Source organism: Cebus imitator, unplaced genomic scaffold, assembly GCF_001604975.1.
Source record: "Cebus imitator isolate Cc_AM_T3 unplaced genomic scaffold, Cebus_imitator-1.0 Scaffold223, whole genome shotgun sequence".
Lineage (NCBI taxonomy): Eukaryota > Metazoa > Chordata > Mammalia > Primates > Cebidae > Cebus > Cebus imitator.
Genome location: NW_016107538.1, coordinates 519,552 through 534,919, shown reverse-complemented (window position 1 = coordinate 534,919; position 15,368 = coordinate 519,552). Strand labels below are relative to the sequence as shown.

The 15,368-nt window shown below is 48.9% G+C and overlaps 1 protein-coding gene across 16 annotated transcripts in view; it reads left to right on the top strand.

The window, feature by feature from the left end:
• Positions 1-5,082: 5,082 nt before the first annotated feature.
• MINK1 (misshapen like kinase 1) overlaps positions 5,083-15,368 on the top strand; it is a 65,234-nt gene continuing 54,948 nt past the window's right edge. For 12 of the 16 annotated variants that reach the window (XM_017496764.2, XM_017496754.2, XM_017496761.2 and 9 more), the window contains exon 1: positions 5,083-5,383. In XM_017496764.2, coding sequence (XP_017352253.1) covers positions 5,327-5,383 — 57 coding nt within the window. In that variant the 5' untranslated portion in view covers positions 5,083-5,326. The remainder of the gene's footprint in view (positions 5,384-15,368) is intronic. The other 4 variants (XM_017496766.2, XM_017496769.2, XM_017496768.2 and 1 more) reach the window with 1 other exon arrangement.

Sequence of the window (15,368 nt, the reverse complement as noted above, 5' to 3'; positions counted from 1 at the left end):
TACATGCCCCATCTATGGAATTTTATTGCACATACCAAATTCAGAATGGTTACCTTCCAGGAGAGGTATACAGAGAGAATGTCACTGGTAACAACGGTAACTTTTTTTGAGGTGTGGGGGAGAGCAGACAGAGTCTTGTTCTGTCTCCCAGTCTGGAGTGCAATGACGCAATCATAGCTTACTGCAGCGTTGAACTCCTGGATTCAAGAGATCCTCCTGCCTCAGCCTTCTGAATAGATAGGACTACAAGCATGTGCCACCACACTTGGCTAGTGGTTTTATTTTTTGAAGAGGTGGGTCTTGCTATGTTGCCCAGGTTGGTCTTGAACTCCTGGCCTCAAGTGATCTTCCCCCCTCAGCCCCCTAAAGTGCTGAGATTGCAGGCATGAGTCACAGCACCTGGCCCCTTTTATTTTATTTTATTTATTTATTTTTTGAGAATCTTGCTCTTTTGCCCAGGCTGGAGTGCAGCAGCTCAATCTCAGCTCACTGCAAACTCCATCTCTTGGGTTCAAGCAATTCTCCTGTCTCAGCCTCCTGAGTAGCCGGAACTACAAGCACACGCCACCACACCTAGCTAATTTTTGTATTTTTAGTAGAGATGGGGTTTTACCATATTGGTCAGGCTGGTCTCAAACTCCTGACCTCAGGTGATCCACCCGCCTCAGCCTCCCAAAGTGTTGGAATTACAGGCATGAGCCACAGCACCTGGCCCTTTTCTTATACTGAGTGTGTATAAAAGCTGGACATGGTGGCTAGAGCCTGTAATCTCAGCTACTCAGAAGGCTAAGGCAGAGAACTAGGAGTTCAAGCCCAGCCTGGATAACATAGCAAGACTCCCATCTCTAAAAATTTCTTAATTAGTCTGGGCACAGGGGCTCACACCTGTAATCCCAGCACTTTGGGAGGCAGAGGTGGGCAGATCACCTGAGGTCAGGAGTTCGAGACCAGCCTGATCAAGCTAGAGAAATCTCATCTCTACAAAAATATAAAATTAGCCAGGCATGGTGGCGTATGCCTGTAATCCCAGCTATTTGGGAGACTGAGGCAGGAGAATCACTTGAACCTGGGAGGTGGAGGTTGCAGTGAGCTGAGATCGTGCCATTGCACTCCAGCCTGGGCAACAAGAGCAAAACTTTGTTGCAAAAAAAGAAAAAAAAATTCTTCTTTTTCTTCTTTTGTACTGCTTTCTTGCAGAGCATGGCTAACTCATGGGCAGCGTGCCTAGAGTCAGCCAAAAAAAAAAAAATTCTTAATTAAAAAAATGTAAACACATATATATATTCATGACTTTTTGAATGTCTGAAATATTTTATTTTTGTTCCTTTTTAATTTTTAGACGCAGGGTTTTGCTTTGTGGCCCAGGCTAGAGTGCAGTGGTACAATCACTGCTCACTGCAGCTTTGACTTCCTGGGTTCAAGCAATCCACCTCAGCCTCCAGAGTAGCTAGGACTACAGGGGTGTGCCATGGTGCCCAGCTTATCTATTTATTTATTTTTGAGACAGGCTCTCTGTTGCTGAGGCTGGAGTGCAGTACAGTGGTGTAATTATGGCTCACTGCAGCCCGGACCTCCCTGGCTCAATCGATCCTTCCACCTCAGCCTCCTGAGTAGCTGGGACTACAGGCAGGCGTTGCCATGCCTGGCTAATTTTTTTTTGTATATTTTATAGAGACAAGGTTTCATCATGTTGTCCAGGCTGATCTCAAACTCCTGAGCTCAAGTGATTCTCCCGCCTCAGCCTCCCAAAGTACTGGGATTAGAGGCATGAGCACTGTGCCTAGCTCAAAATATTTTTTATTTATTTATTTTTATTTTTTTAAAAGAGAGTTTCACCATGTTGGCCAGGCTGGTCTTGAACTCCTGAGCTCAGGTGATCTGCCTGCCTCGGCCTCCCAAAGTGCTGAGATTACAGGCGTGAGCCACCACGCCTGGCCTTCAAAATATTTTCAATTATAAAAAAATGTAGCGCAAATCCTAGCTCTTGCCCTTCATTCCCACAGCGTCACGCCCCAGTCTCAGAACTGACCACCGACGCAGGAGGAAACCAAGGGGAGTGAAATAAGGAGATTAGGAAGCCTTCCTGGAAGAGGCATGTGCTTGGTGGCTGAAGCATGAAAAGGGGATGATGTTGCCCTGCCGCATCCTCTCGGTTGAGTTAGTTCAGCCCTCCGTTCTCAAAAGAAGCTACTTATGTGCCAGAATTCCCCCTTCTATAGCAGTCTCCTGGTACTAATTGGCATCCTGTTAATTAGCCTCATTGTCAGCACTAACTGCCTCTTTCCCGAGAGGGACCATTACCTCATTCTCTATGGAGTGAGATAGAGGCAGCAGTTGCCCCAGGCTGGCCCAGGGGTTTGGAGGGCTTCTGCTGCACACACTCTGCCTTCTTTTTAGTCCTGGAGTTTTTTAAATGGAGACCAACCACAGTGAGGTGGGAGTGGGCTGTGGAAGCAGAGGGCTTACAATCAGAAGAGTTGGCTCTAAACCAGAATGGAAAGAGTAGCCTCTATAACTCAGGCATTAGTAAATGTATTGAGGACGTAATATATGCTAAGTGTTTTACATATATTATTTTATCCTAACCTCCCTATTACTATCATGTCCATTTTACAGATGACAGAGTTGAGCCTCAGAGAGGTTAGTGATTTGCCTAAAGCACTAACTCCAAAGTCTGTCCTTTTTCCTGCTATCCCATAGTCTTGACCTTGAACGACTATAGTGTCTACCCATACAACGGATGCCTTTGTTAGTTACTTTTTTTTTTTTTTTTTGGTGAGACAGAGTCTTGCTCTGTTGCCACTCTGGAGTGCAGTGGCACGATCTCAGCTCACCGCAACCTCACCTGGTTCAAATGATTCTGCATTCAGCCTCCCGAGTAACTGGGATTACAGACAGGCACACGCCACCACACCCAGCTAATTTTTGTATTTTTAGTACAGACAGGGTTTCACCGTGTTGGCCAGGCTGGTCTTGAACTCCCGACCTCCGGTGATCCACCTGCCTTGACCTCCCAAAGTGCTAGGATTACAGGTGTGAGCCACTGTACACAGTCAATCTGTTTTTTCTTTTTTTTTCTTTTTTATTTGAGATAGAGTCTTGCTCTGTTGCCCAGGCTGGAGTGCAGTGGTGCGATCTTGGCTCACTGCAACCTCCATCTCCCAGGTTCAAGTGATTCTCTTGCCTCAGCCTCCTGAGTAGCTGGGATTATAGGCACCTGCCAGCACATCTGGCTAATTTTTTGTACTTTTAATAGAGCCAGGGTTTTACCATGTTGGGCAGGCTTGGCCAGGCACGGTGGCTCATGCCTGTAATCCTTGCACTTTGGTAGGCCAAGGTGGTGGATCACCTAAGGTCAGGGGTTCAAGACCAGCCTGGCCAACATGATGAAACCCGGTCTCTACTAAAAATACAAAAAAGTAGCTGGGTATGGTGGCGTGCACCAAGATGTGCCACTGCACTACAAGCTGGGCAACAAGAGCAAAAACTCCATCTCAAAAAAAAAAAAAAAAAAATCCCCACCATGTTGGCCAGGCTGGTCTCAAACTCTTGGTCTCAAGGGATCCTGTAATCTCAGCACTTTGGGAGGCCAAGGCGGGCAGATCACTTGAGGCCAGGAGTTTGAGACCAGATTGGGTGACATAGCAAAGCCCTGTCTCTACAAAACATACCTAAATTAGCCAGGGGTAGTGGCATGCACTGCCTGTTGTCCCGGCTACTTGGGAGGCTGAGGCTGGAGGATCCCTTGAGCCCAGGAGATTGAGGTTGCAGTGAACAGAGATCATGCCATTGTACTCCAGCCTAGGCAACAGAGTGAGACTCCATCCCCCCAAAAGGAAGAAGAAAGGATTGACTTGAAGAAGTCAGGCAGGAAGGCCAAATAGATTAATGGGGATAGTGGCTTGAACAAGGGCAATGGCTAGGAAAATGGGCTGGGGGTTAGGGAAGGGGGCTGACTGGATGTGCATCCAAATGCTAAGGAGAAGGGTCCAGAAAGTGTGCTCAGCTATTTTCCAAGGACTTTTAATTTAAACTCTTTTAAGTGATGTTTATATTAAGGCTGGTGGTGGGGTCTTTCAGAGACAGTGTTGGTGCTGGAAGAGATCTTGAGGATCGTACAGCTGCCCCACTCAATTTCACAGGGAAAGAAAAGGCCAGAGAAGCAAAGCAATTTGCTCAAGGTCGCACAGCATGTCAGTGGCAGAACATGACTCTTGGTTCTTAGATAGCATTATTCAGCCTCCACTAAAGCTAATGGCTGTAGGTGCTGTGCCAACATGACTAGATCTGAGGTGACCCAAGCAATATTTGAAGAGATTGAACGCAGATTCCCTCTCTTCCTCTTCACCACCCCTTCACCCACGCGCGACTCCAGTCAATGAATAATTGTCGAAACAGTTCTTTTGTGCAGAACACCTTGTTAAAAGAGGTGCAGAGATACACGTCTGCAGTAGGATTTCTTATCCTGAGATCTCAGAGCTCCTCGATGCTTCCCCCACCTGCTAGGTGAGGGTGGAAAGGGCATTCCTGAGGCAGCTGGTGCCCCTCCTCTGCCCCCCAACTCCCACGTGGGTTCTCCAGCCAAGTTCTCATGGAGGGGCCCCTCCCTCAGCGGCTCCACTGTTGCCATAGCAATTGGGTGGGTGGACAGCCCGTCCTATCTAGAGGCCACCCAGCCCTCGCGTGGGGAGTTACCATAACAACACCCTAGTAATAGAGGGGGTTGGGGACCGCCCCCTTCCCCCGCAAATGGAGAGGTGGGTGGCTTGATTGGCAGCTGGGCACACGAAGGAAGGAGGAAAAGGGAAGGAAAGGCGTCAAAGGAGATCTAAAGGAAATAAGGGAGAGAAGGGACAAAAAAACAGGGAAAGAAAAGGAAACGCGAGTGCGCAGGCGCGCCAGCTGGTGGGCGCGCTGCGCGGCCGCCTCGGCCACCGCCCACTTCTTTCACGCCAGGCTTGCGCCGTCGCTCGGTCCCAGCGCGCGCCTTTCGCCGGCTCGTCTGCGCCTGCGCGCAGGTGTCGGCGCCTAGGGGGAGGGGGCCGCGGCGCGCTCGCGTCACGCTCCCTCTTCCACCCTCCCTATGCGCGGCCGCTCCGCGCCTGCGCAGGAGAGACGGGTGGCTCGGGTGGCTGGCCTCGGAGCGATAGCGCTTGTCAGTCGGTGGGTCGGTCCTCGCGCCGGCCCTCCCCCTCCCCGGTCTCCGGGGGAGGCGCCGTGGAGTCCGCCCCCGGGGTCCTCCGATGGGGGAGAAGCGGCGACCGCGGCAGTGGAATAACCGAGCCGGAGCGTGAGCGGCCCCGGTACCCCGTTCCCCGCAGAGGCCATGGGTGACCCAGCCCCCGCCCGCAGCCTGGACGACATCGACCTGTCCGCCCTGCGGGTGAGCGCGCCGCCCCCTAGCCTCGCCCTGGTTCCTGTCCCCGCCGCTGTGGAGGGAGCGGGGTGGTTGCACGCCTCACGTGCTCCCGGGCGTCCCCTCCACCAGCCTGGGTCCCCTTGGCGACCCGTGCCCCTTTCCCCGACTCCCGCCGCGGCTGGGTCGCCGCCCTCTGCTCCCTTCTCTCTCCACTCGCTGTAGATGCTGGGAGCCAGTTCGGTCTCCACCCTGTGGTGCCCCGCCCCCACACTTCCCTGCCACCCTACCTTTACTCTGGGGTTCGGGACCCTCTGGTTTCCCCTAAACTTAGCCTCTCCCATCACGTGCAGAATCTTTATTTTGGCTCCTCACCTCCTCTCGGCCCTCTTTTCCACCCTTGCCCTTACTTCTATCTTCTTCCCCTCCTCTTCCTCGGCTCTTGGAATTTTGACTTTGCAACTGTCTCGACAGCCTTCCTCTCATCCCTCTTTCTCTTTCTCGCCCACCCTTGCATCCTTTCCCTGGTCGGAATCTCAGCCACCCCACCCCACCCCACCCCTCCTACCATCACCCTCAATCCCACGTTCAGTTTTCCCTATCCCTTCTCCTGTTTCAAGCGCAGCAGTTCAGAACCAGGCATTTCCGGTCTCAGGGTCCCTGAATATTACATGACCAACTCTGCAGCGTAGCGGGGCCAGGAGCACTCGGGGAGGAGGGGAGGCATTTCTTTTCTTTGGAAACTATAGCACGGGCTGGGAAGAGGATGTTTACACACACACACACACACACACACACGACACATGCTGCATGTGGTCAGGCGGAAGGTTTGGAAAGGCAGTAGGTATTTATGTTAGCTGAGGGCTGGAAGCAATGGAGACCTCTCAGGGTAGGGGCTAATTAGGAAAGTGATTGAGAGGAAGCAACTGCAGCAGGAATTTCTTGGAAATACCCGTGTATTGTCCCTTGTGGGGCACTTACACACTCTGGTGTAGGAGCTTTCTGTAGCATTTATGTTTTTCTTCAGCAGAGAGCTTTGGCTTAAGGGGCAACTTAGTGATTTCAAGGTGAACACTCCAGACTATCAGCCAGGTGGTGTTTTGATCCTATGCCCTTCCAACGCTCTCACCAGACCAAGGTGTGGGGAGAGGAGGATTTCCCATCTCTAGGTTTGCTTCTCTGGAAGCCCCTGCTTGGATTGTCTTCTGGCTTTTGAGCCAGCCAGAGGGCATCGCCAGAGTGGGAAAAGGCGGTCAGCCACACAGGTGCCCCGGATATGGCTGGAGGGGAGAGGGGAATTGAAGAGAGCAGAGTCATGTTGTTAATTGGGTTTCTCTAGGTGACACAGTTTTTTCTTGCCATTCAGGTCATAATTTGTTTGGTGTAATGTTGGGCTATGAGACCTGACTGGAGATAAGGTGATAAATTGCTGGGGAGAGAGGATGAACGTTTAATTTCTTTGTGTGCACAGGCACGTGTGTGTGTTGATGGGGAGAGGGCCTGATGGCTTTAGGAGGGAGATTCTTAAGGTCAGCTTAGCCAGGGTTTAAACTGGGATGTCCAAGTTAGTTGGGATATAAGATGGAAATCTAGATTCTGAGTAAAAGTCCCTTAATAAGCTCCATTCTGGGATGAACTTCCACCTTTCCTTCCTACTTTGGTTATTGATTAACTCTGGCTGCAGGTTCCTGTGGCTGGGGTGACTGAAATACAATTAAAAAAATGGGTGGGTCAGCCCAGACAAGGTGGCTCACACCTGTAATCCCAGCACTTTGCGAGGCCAAGGTTGGGGGGAGGCATCACCTGAGGTCAGGAGTTTAAGACCAGCCTGGCCAACACGGTGAAACCCCATGCATCCCTACTAAAAATACAAAGATTAGCTGGGCGGGGTGGCACATGCCTTTGATCCCAGCTACTTGGGATGCTGAGGCAGGAGAATCACTTGAACCCGGGAGATGGAGGTTGCAGTGAGCTGAGATTGCGCTGCTGCACTCCAGCCTGGGTGACACAGCGAGTCCTTGTCTCCAAAAAAAAAAAAAAAAAAGAAAGAAAGGGTGGATCCAAACCACAACCTTTGCTTTGAACTTTGTGGGACTCTGCTTGGGTTTCTCTAGCCTCTTATGGTGGTTTGGCTTTGACCCTCAACCCGAGATTTCCAGCAATTCCACAAATACCCTCTGACCTTAGATGTGGTATTTCCCTTCTGGACTTCTCAGCTTAAAGCAATGTTAGCTTTCCGCAGTTGCCTGCAGCCTTATTCTCCTCTCCCTCCCCTCAGGAGACCTGGTGACCTGCTCCCAGTGCTTCTGTCTGGCCTGCCTTATGCTGCTTGAGAAAGCATCTGCTTCCCCGCCTTTCCACCCCAAAATGCAAGGGCTTGAGGGAGAGCTGTACTTCCTTTGAAATGGGGCTAGAGAGAGAGGGCCTCCCTTCTTGCTGGTGACCTTTTCTCAGTGCATGTCCCCGCCCCCCCACTCCCCCACTCCACCTTAGAGAGCTGTGGCACTGTCGAGCAGCCAGCTAAGTCATCTCTTGTTCTATTCCTGTCTGTTTTCCAGTGAGAAATGGTGTCTCTCTTTACTACACCATGTTGTGTTGGGGGCTCAGGGAGAGGGATGGTAGAGGAACATACTCAGTATTTATTTGCTGGTCTTAAGGAGCCCAAGGTGTGTTTCTCCTCGTTTCAAGATAAGGCTTGGTTTTCAGCTGGTGATGAGAGTAATCGCCTGATATTAGGGAAGATTGAATTGCATTAATCTCTTAGCCATGTGTGGGGAGGCCAGATGGACCTGCTACTTTGTAACCACAGCCACACTTGACCTCTTTGAGGCTCCTTTTCTCCACCAGCCTGGTTGCCCTGTGCAGCGAGGAAAAGCATCGGGTTTGGAGTTGCAGTCCTGAGTTCAAGTCCTGGCTTCCTCGCTTACTGTGTAACCCTGGCCCTGCTCCCCTTACTGCAGATTCTGCTAAGAGCCTTCCCCTCTCTAAGCTTCATTCTGTCCTGTACCGTGGGCTTGGTAATAGTACTGAATGCAGAGTTGCTGAGGATTAAATGCACATTAACTACTTAGTACAGTTCCCAGCACATAGTGATCATATATGTGATAGTCCTTTTTGTAGTTATTTTTATCAAATGGCAATCAGAGAAGCCTTCCAGGACAACTTTATCTAAAATAGCACTCCCTCCTCTGCTTTATTTTTATATAAAATTTTATATAGCATTCCCTTAGTCTGCTTTAACTTTCCTCATAGTATTTATCACCAGCTGACATATATATTTCTGTCAGCCCCACTAAAATGTCAGTTCAGTGGCCGGGTACAGTGGCTCACACCTGTAATCCTTGCACTTTGGGAGGCTGAGGCGGGTTGATCATCTGAGGTCCAGAGTTCGAGACCAACTTGGCTAACATCGTGAAACCCCGTCTCTACTAAAAACAAAATACAAAAAAATTAGCCAGGCGTGGTGGCACACGCCTGTAATCCCAGTTACTCAGGAGGCTGAGTCAGGAAAATCACTTGAACCTGGGAGGCAGAGGTTGCAGTGAGCCAAGATCGTGCCGGCACTCTAGCTTGGGCAACAGAGCCAGACTCCATCTCAAAAAAAAAAAGTCAGTTCACTGAAAGCTAAGATTTTGACTATTTTGTTCATGTATCCCCAGTGCCTATAATGATGTTTTGCATGTAATGGGGGCTCAAATGTTTGTTGAATAAATGCCTGTTATAACAGGTTAAAGCTCTGTGCAATGCTCCATAAACATCAGGCTTCTTAGGCTTCCTCTTGCCCCTCTTTTATTTATACACAATTAAGAATATATTTTTTTCTGGGATGTTTTTAGAATCAGACTTTGCCTGGTGGTAAACCATTCTGGAAGCCTCCAGCTGAGCGATGCCCTTGAAGTAAAGTTAGGATCATCCAAGAGAATATGTGGGCCTCTGTGTCTAAGCTTGGTTATATTCCAGGAGAACCTTCTGACTTGGAACTCTTGGCTTCTCACAAAAGATACATGGCGGAAGTGGATGGGACAAGGAGGGGGCAGACCCCGGGCTGACCTCTTTCCTTTTGCATTGCTCCTTTTGGTTGACCCACTTAATAAATCAAATAGCTTCTTTTTACTGTCCAGCTCAAAGTTTTAGGCTGCAGTGTTCTTGAAACTCTGGAGCTGTGCTTAGTGTTGCTGTACTGAAATAATATCATGAAGCACGTTCAAGAAGGACTTGTTGCTAGGTGGTAGCTGCTAACAGAGATGTTCTTTTTCAAATGATTTTGTGTTGTTGTGTCTGTTCTTTGGAGAAGTGTCTTCGACTTCCTCCTCTCTTCATGCGGCTATGGAGCCAGCACCACTTGGAAAGCTGGCAGTTCTGGGCATGTATTTCTGGGCTGCTGAGCAATGTGGGGCTGCCACTGTGTTCTGATGTGCTAGCTGTCCAAATGTTGATGACAGATGCCTTAGGCAGGAGAATGGGAAGAGTGACCTCCTGCTGCAGAAGTAAGGACATTCAATAGTGACTTTTTTCCCTAGAAAATTGCAAAAGGGGGATGGGTTTGTTTGGAGAGCTCGAGGCATGTAGAGTGAAGTGAAATGCTGCTTTGGCAAATGACAGAAGGAAGATTACCGAGAACTTTGCCAAAACTAGGTGATCAGTTATTCCCTAAACAGAGGGAGAGACACCAACACCCTTAATGCTATGGGATAGGGCAGATTGTCTAGTCCTTAGTGATATGCACAGAGGGGAGGTTTGACAGGTAAGATAACAGTAAGATCAGCAAGGGAGCCAGCTGGTCCACCCTCTCATGCTTACCCCAGGAGCTCAGTTAAAACTATAGTGTATAGAATCCTGACTTAAAATCTGGCCTTCATTCCTTTCAGCATTGAACTGTGTGCCTAAGACAGGGTAACACACAGCTTGCACATGTAAAGCATCTTTGTCATTTAGGGGACAAGATGGCAGGAAGTGTGCAACTGCTCTTGACAAGCTTGTGTTCTGGCATAGGTCTGTAAATAAGGAATGCAGTAACCCCTCAACCCAGAAATATAAAACAATTCTGGACTGGAGAGCATCTCCAGATGCATGTGAGAGTCTGCCTGTCTAATCTTTCTGTCTCCAGATGAAGTTGAATCAGAGAAAGTTATCAATAATCTCCTTTCCTGAACCAGTCAGTCACCATGCATTGGTAGTCTACTGTATTGAGAATCAGGTTCCAGAAACTATGGGAAGGGTGTAATAAACTACTCAGTCCTCTACTAAGCTATTTGACCAGATCTCTGGGAACTTCCACCCAAGCAATGCCTTTCTAAGCCTAGGCTCTCTTTTTTTTTTTTTTTTTTTGAGACGGAGTTTTGCTCTTGTTACCCAGACTGGAATGCAATGGCGCGATCTCGGCTCACCGCAACCTCCGCCTCCCGGGTTCAGGCAATTCAGCCTCCCAAGTAGCTGGGACTACAGGCACGCGCCACCACGCCCAGCTAATTTTTGTATTTTTAGTAGAGACGGGGTTTCACCATGTTGACCAGGATGGTCTCGATCTCTTGACCTCGTGATCCACCCGCCTCGGCCTCCCAAAGTGCTGGGATTACAGGCTTGAGCCACCGCGCCCGGCTTGGACATTTTTATTAAATCTGATTTCCATGAATTACACTCATTTTCTGTGGTCAGTGGGCAGTCATCTTGAAACCTGGTATTCAGCCCCACTCCCTTCAACATCTACTTTTTGCTACTATCTGTCTTAGTCTTCTCTTTCCTGGATTGAAGACATAGAACACAAAGTGATCAGGTTCATAAGTCAACTCTCAAAGCATTTCTTGAATTCACATAGAATATAGTAAGATACAAAAACATGACTTGGTAGAAAACTTGGATCCTGTCCAAAGCTCACGGCCATTCTCTGCTCTCTCCAGTTATTTCACCATTCTCTTCCCAAGCAGCCAGTCTTTGACTTGAGTCTGGCCTTCCCTTATCTATAGGAAGCTCTTTTAGAGGTAATTGAAAAAGGTTTTTGAGGCTTTTTGTTCTTACTAAGGGTAGGATAGTGTAGGGAGGAGAGGAAAGAGGGATGGAATTGTAGTGACCCAAGGGAGACCCTGGAGATTTTGTTCAGTGCCTAGATAGCCTGAGGTTGTACGTGCTAAATGTGGGTAGGATTTTATGCTCTGTTTGAGGAAAGATCTAGAACTAGGCACAGAGGACACAGTGGTGAACAAGACTGATGGTTCTCCTACAGTCTAGTAGTAGGGAGAGACATTAATCAAGTATCATATATTAGTGTGTGTGTGTGTGTGTGTGTGTGTGTGTGTGTGTGTGTGTGTGTGTGTAATTGCAAGCCATGATAAGGACTGTAGCAGAAAACTTTAACATGCCATGAGCGCATATAACAGTAGTTGTTTTGGGCATTTGTTCTCAGGATCTCCTGAGGACTGTGTCATAGAAAAAAAATTGTTTTTATAAGACAAAATTTTTATAAGACAAAAATATTTGGTTGATTGAGAGAGACGTAAATCACATCAGAAAGCCAAACTGGCTTTGCTGCAGAAAGATTAGATGCAGTTGATGTAGCAGGTAGAGTTTGGTGGTGTAGAGAACTGGGAGACCCTGGAATGGGGGCCATTCTTAGGGTGAAGCATTTGGTCAATCAAGGGCCAGAAGCCTGAGGATGGGGTGGAAGCTCCAGGCTTACTTCCAAAAGGATTTTTTCTGAATCTTCCTGTGGGAGGGGAAAAAAAGGTTTATTTGTTTGTCTCAAAAGTTAAGAGCATGTATGTGGAAAGATCTTATGACTCATGTAATCCTCATTTTTACTTACTGGGAGAGGGACTCTGGGTCCTGGGTCTCTGGACTTAGATGTGGCTTCTCAAAGTGGGGTATATGAGAGGAAGGTGTATCCCTAGATCTTATTAGCCTAAGTGGTGCCTAGGGTTTGGAAGGTAGGTAAGTCTCACAGAAATGAGAACAAGTAGGCCCAGCCCTCAGCTTAGCTCCTGTGGGCTGTGGGAAGTGGGATTCTTTCTAACATTAGATAGATAGTGTATAGAAATAGACAAGACTCTCGATTTACGTTGTATACAAGTAAAGGATGAGTGGGGTGTGGAGGGGGAGTGTTACTGATTTTGCGTGTTTGAAAGGAAACACGGTTGGGGAAGCCACAAGTCTTAGGCTTCCTGGAGGAGCCAGACTCTGGGAGCCGCTTGAATGTCAGGAAGATGGCAACATAGAAGACAGCGGGGTGGACTGTGAGGAGAGTTTGGTGGCACAGCCTGTGGGAGGAGTCTGGGCGGCTGGAGAGACATGAATGGAGGAAATGGGGGCGAGCTGCCTAGGAAAAATGCTGATGGTTGGCGAGAGAGGAGGCAAGAAGACCTTTGACAGAGAAGATAGCTGAGACCTCAGGTTCATCCACAGCAGGAGAATTCCAGGGCCACAGGGGACAGGCGAAGTGGGTAGTGTCTAGTTACAACTGGCAACCTCACCACTTAGAGCCTGTGACTCAGTATGTATACATAGCACCAAATGCCTTTTGGTTCTGTCTTGGGCACCTCCGCCTTGCCTTAGGGATGAACAGGCATTCTGAAAGCAGCCCTGATATTCACTGGTCTTCTGACAAAGAATGGGAAATTTCTCACACCCTCTTGTTCCTGGAGCCACCTGGGGATGAGATTTGAAGGGTTCCGGTTGCCGAATTGCTCCTGGAACCACAGGTTTAGAGGAGTTTTCCGTGAATAGCGGTCCTGGCAGGGACAGATTGAGGATGAGTAGGGCTGAATGAAGAAAATTCTACCTCTTTCAAGAGCCACCTCAACTTCTGTTTTTTCCCCACAAAGCCTCCTCTGATTATGCCAGCCTTTAGTGCTCACGTCATCTACTTTCTCACAGACCTTACGATTTAGCATTTGCTTATGTATCGCCTTATATTGAATAATGTCTTATGGTCTTGTTATATATAGAGACTGTGATTCATATTTCCTCTTGATCTCTGTGAAAATGCTGAGCAGGAACCAGGCAGTGGCTCACGCCTGTAATCCCAGCACTTTGGGAGGCCGAGGTGGGTGGATCACAAGCTCAGGAGTTCAAGACCAGCCTGACCAACATGGTAAAGCCCTGTCTCTACTAGAAATACAAAAATTAGCTGGGTGTGGTGGTGCGTGCCTATAATCCCAGCTACTCAGGAGGCTGAGGCAGGAGAAACTCTTGAACCCGAGAGGCAGAGGTTGCAGTGAGCCGAGATTGCGCCACTGCACTCCAGCCTGGGTGACAGAGCAAGACTCCATCTCACACACGCACAAAAAATGCTGAGCACACAGTAGAGGTTCAGAAGTTACTTGGTAAGAGATGTGGATCTGGGTATGTGTGTGACTGGTCCTTTCCTACTAGATTCAATCTACAAGCAGTACAGGGTACCTAGTATATGCTGGGCACCGTGGGATGCAAATTGATACAGGTGCTCACTCAGTGACTCTCAGCCAGGGCACTGCTGGCCTCCAGGGGGTGTTCAGAAATGTTGAGGAGGGAGGATTAATTGCCATGATGTTTTGGGAGCACTAATGGCATTTGGCACACGGGGATCAGGGACATTAACCATCCTGCAAAGTCTGGGACAATGCATCGAAGAACTGTTTTTCCACCCCGATTGCCACTAGTAGTACCTCTCATGAACTTGTTACAGACACAGGAGCGACCCAGGGAAGGACTGGACATGTTTCTTCTATGAAGTAGGAAGTAGTTCCTAAGTCCCTGTGTACTTCTTTCTGGGTAGAGAGAGGAATGTGGGCTCCAAATTACCCTTATGCATGGCACATATCTAGCAGCTTTTATTTGTCTGCCAGCATACCTCTGGAGGTAAAATGGGTAGGCTCGCAGCCAGACTGTAAGGAAGATTTTCATGTTCTCTTTTCACCACCCACCCACTCCTTCTTTCAAGGCACATTTATAAGAAAGTGGCTGAAGCTTGCAATACTTAGTCTTTAATTCTAAGTGACTCAGTAAAGAGTCTTCAAGAAAACCAGTGTACAGTGTGCCTGCCCGAAGCCTAAGCAGCGTGAGGCAAAGATGGTCAGGTGCAGCCTCTGAGAGAGGGGCCAGCACATCATTTCTTCTCTGGGGTCTTTTCATTCCACACTTGTCTTTTTGAAGGCAGAGGTGTGGTGAGTGAATGTCATTACCAACATCTCAGGGGTCAGGGGGTGACCAGAGAGAGTAGAAGATGCCCTGCCCTAGTGTACCCTTTGATGGTGGGTGAGTAGCTGGGAAGCAGCACAGCTGAGCGGGACGAGCTGTTCCATGTCTCGCTGTTTCCCAATCCGAGTCAGGAGAGCTCCTGGCCTTGTGTAGCTAAGGTTTGGAGGAGCTGGAGAGAGGCCGCCTAACCTTAACAAGGTCATTCCTCACAGTGGGAACTACCCGAGCCCCACGTGTCGGAGCAGGGTAACGGGAACAGACAGGATGTGGATCAGAAGTTGGTTGGGGCCGGGCATGGTGGCTCACACCTGTAATTCCAGCACTTTGGAAGGCCGAGGCAGGCAGATCACTTGAGGTCAGGAGTTTGAGACTAGCCTGGCCAAGATAGCGAAACCCCGTCTCTACTAAAAATACAAAAAGTTAGCCGGGCATGGTGGCAGGTACCTGTAATTCCACCTACCTGGGAGGCTGAGGCAGGAGAATCACTTGAACCCAGGAGGCGGAGGTTGCAGTGGGCCAGGCTGAGATCGCATCACTGCACTCCAGCCTGGATGACAGAATGAGACTCTGTCTCAAAAACAAAAAGAAGTTGGTTGATTCTAGTAAGCTTTTCTTTTTCTGTCTGTCTTCCATTTGGAACAAAGATTACTCTGATACAAGTCATTTATATTATGATGCAGATTCATTTCAGAAGGGGGGCGTTTGGGGTTGGAACAAGAACAGTCATGAAAATATACAGGAAGGTGGCCGGGCGCGGTGGCTCAGGCCTGTAATCCCAGCACTTTGGGAGGCCGAGGCGGGTGGATCACGAGGTCAAGAGATCGAGACCATCCTGGTCAACATG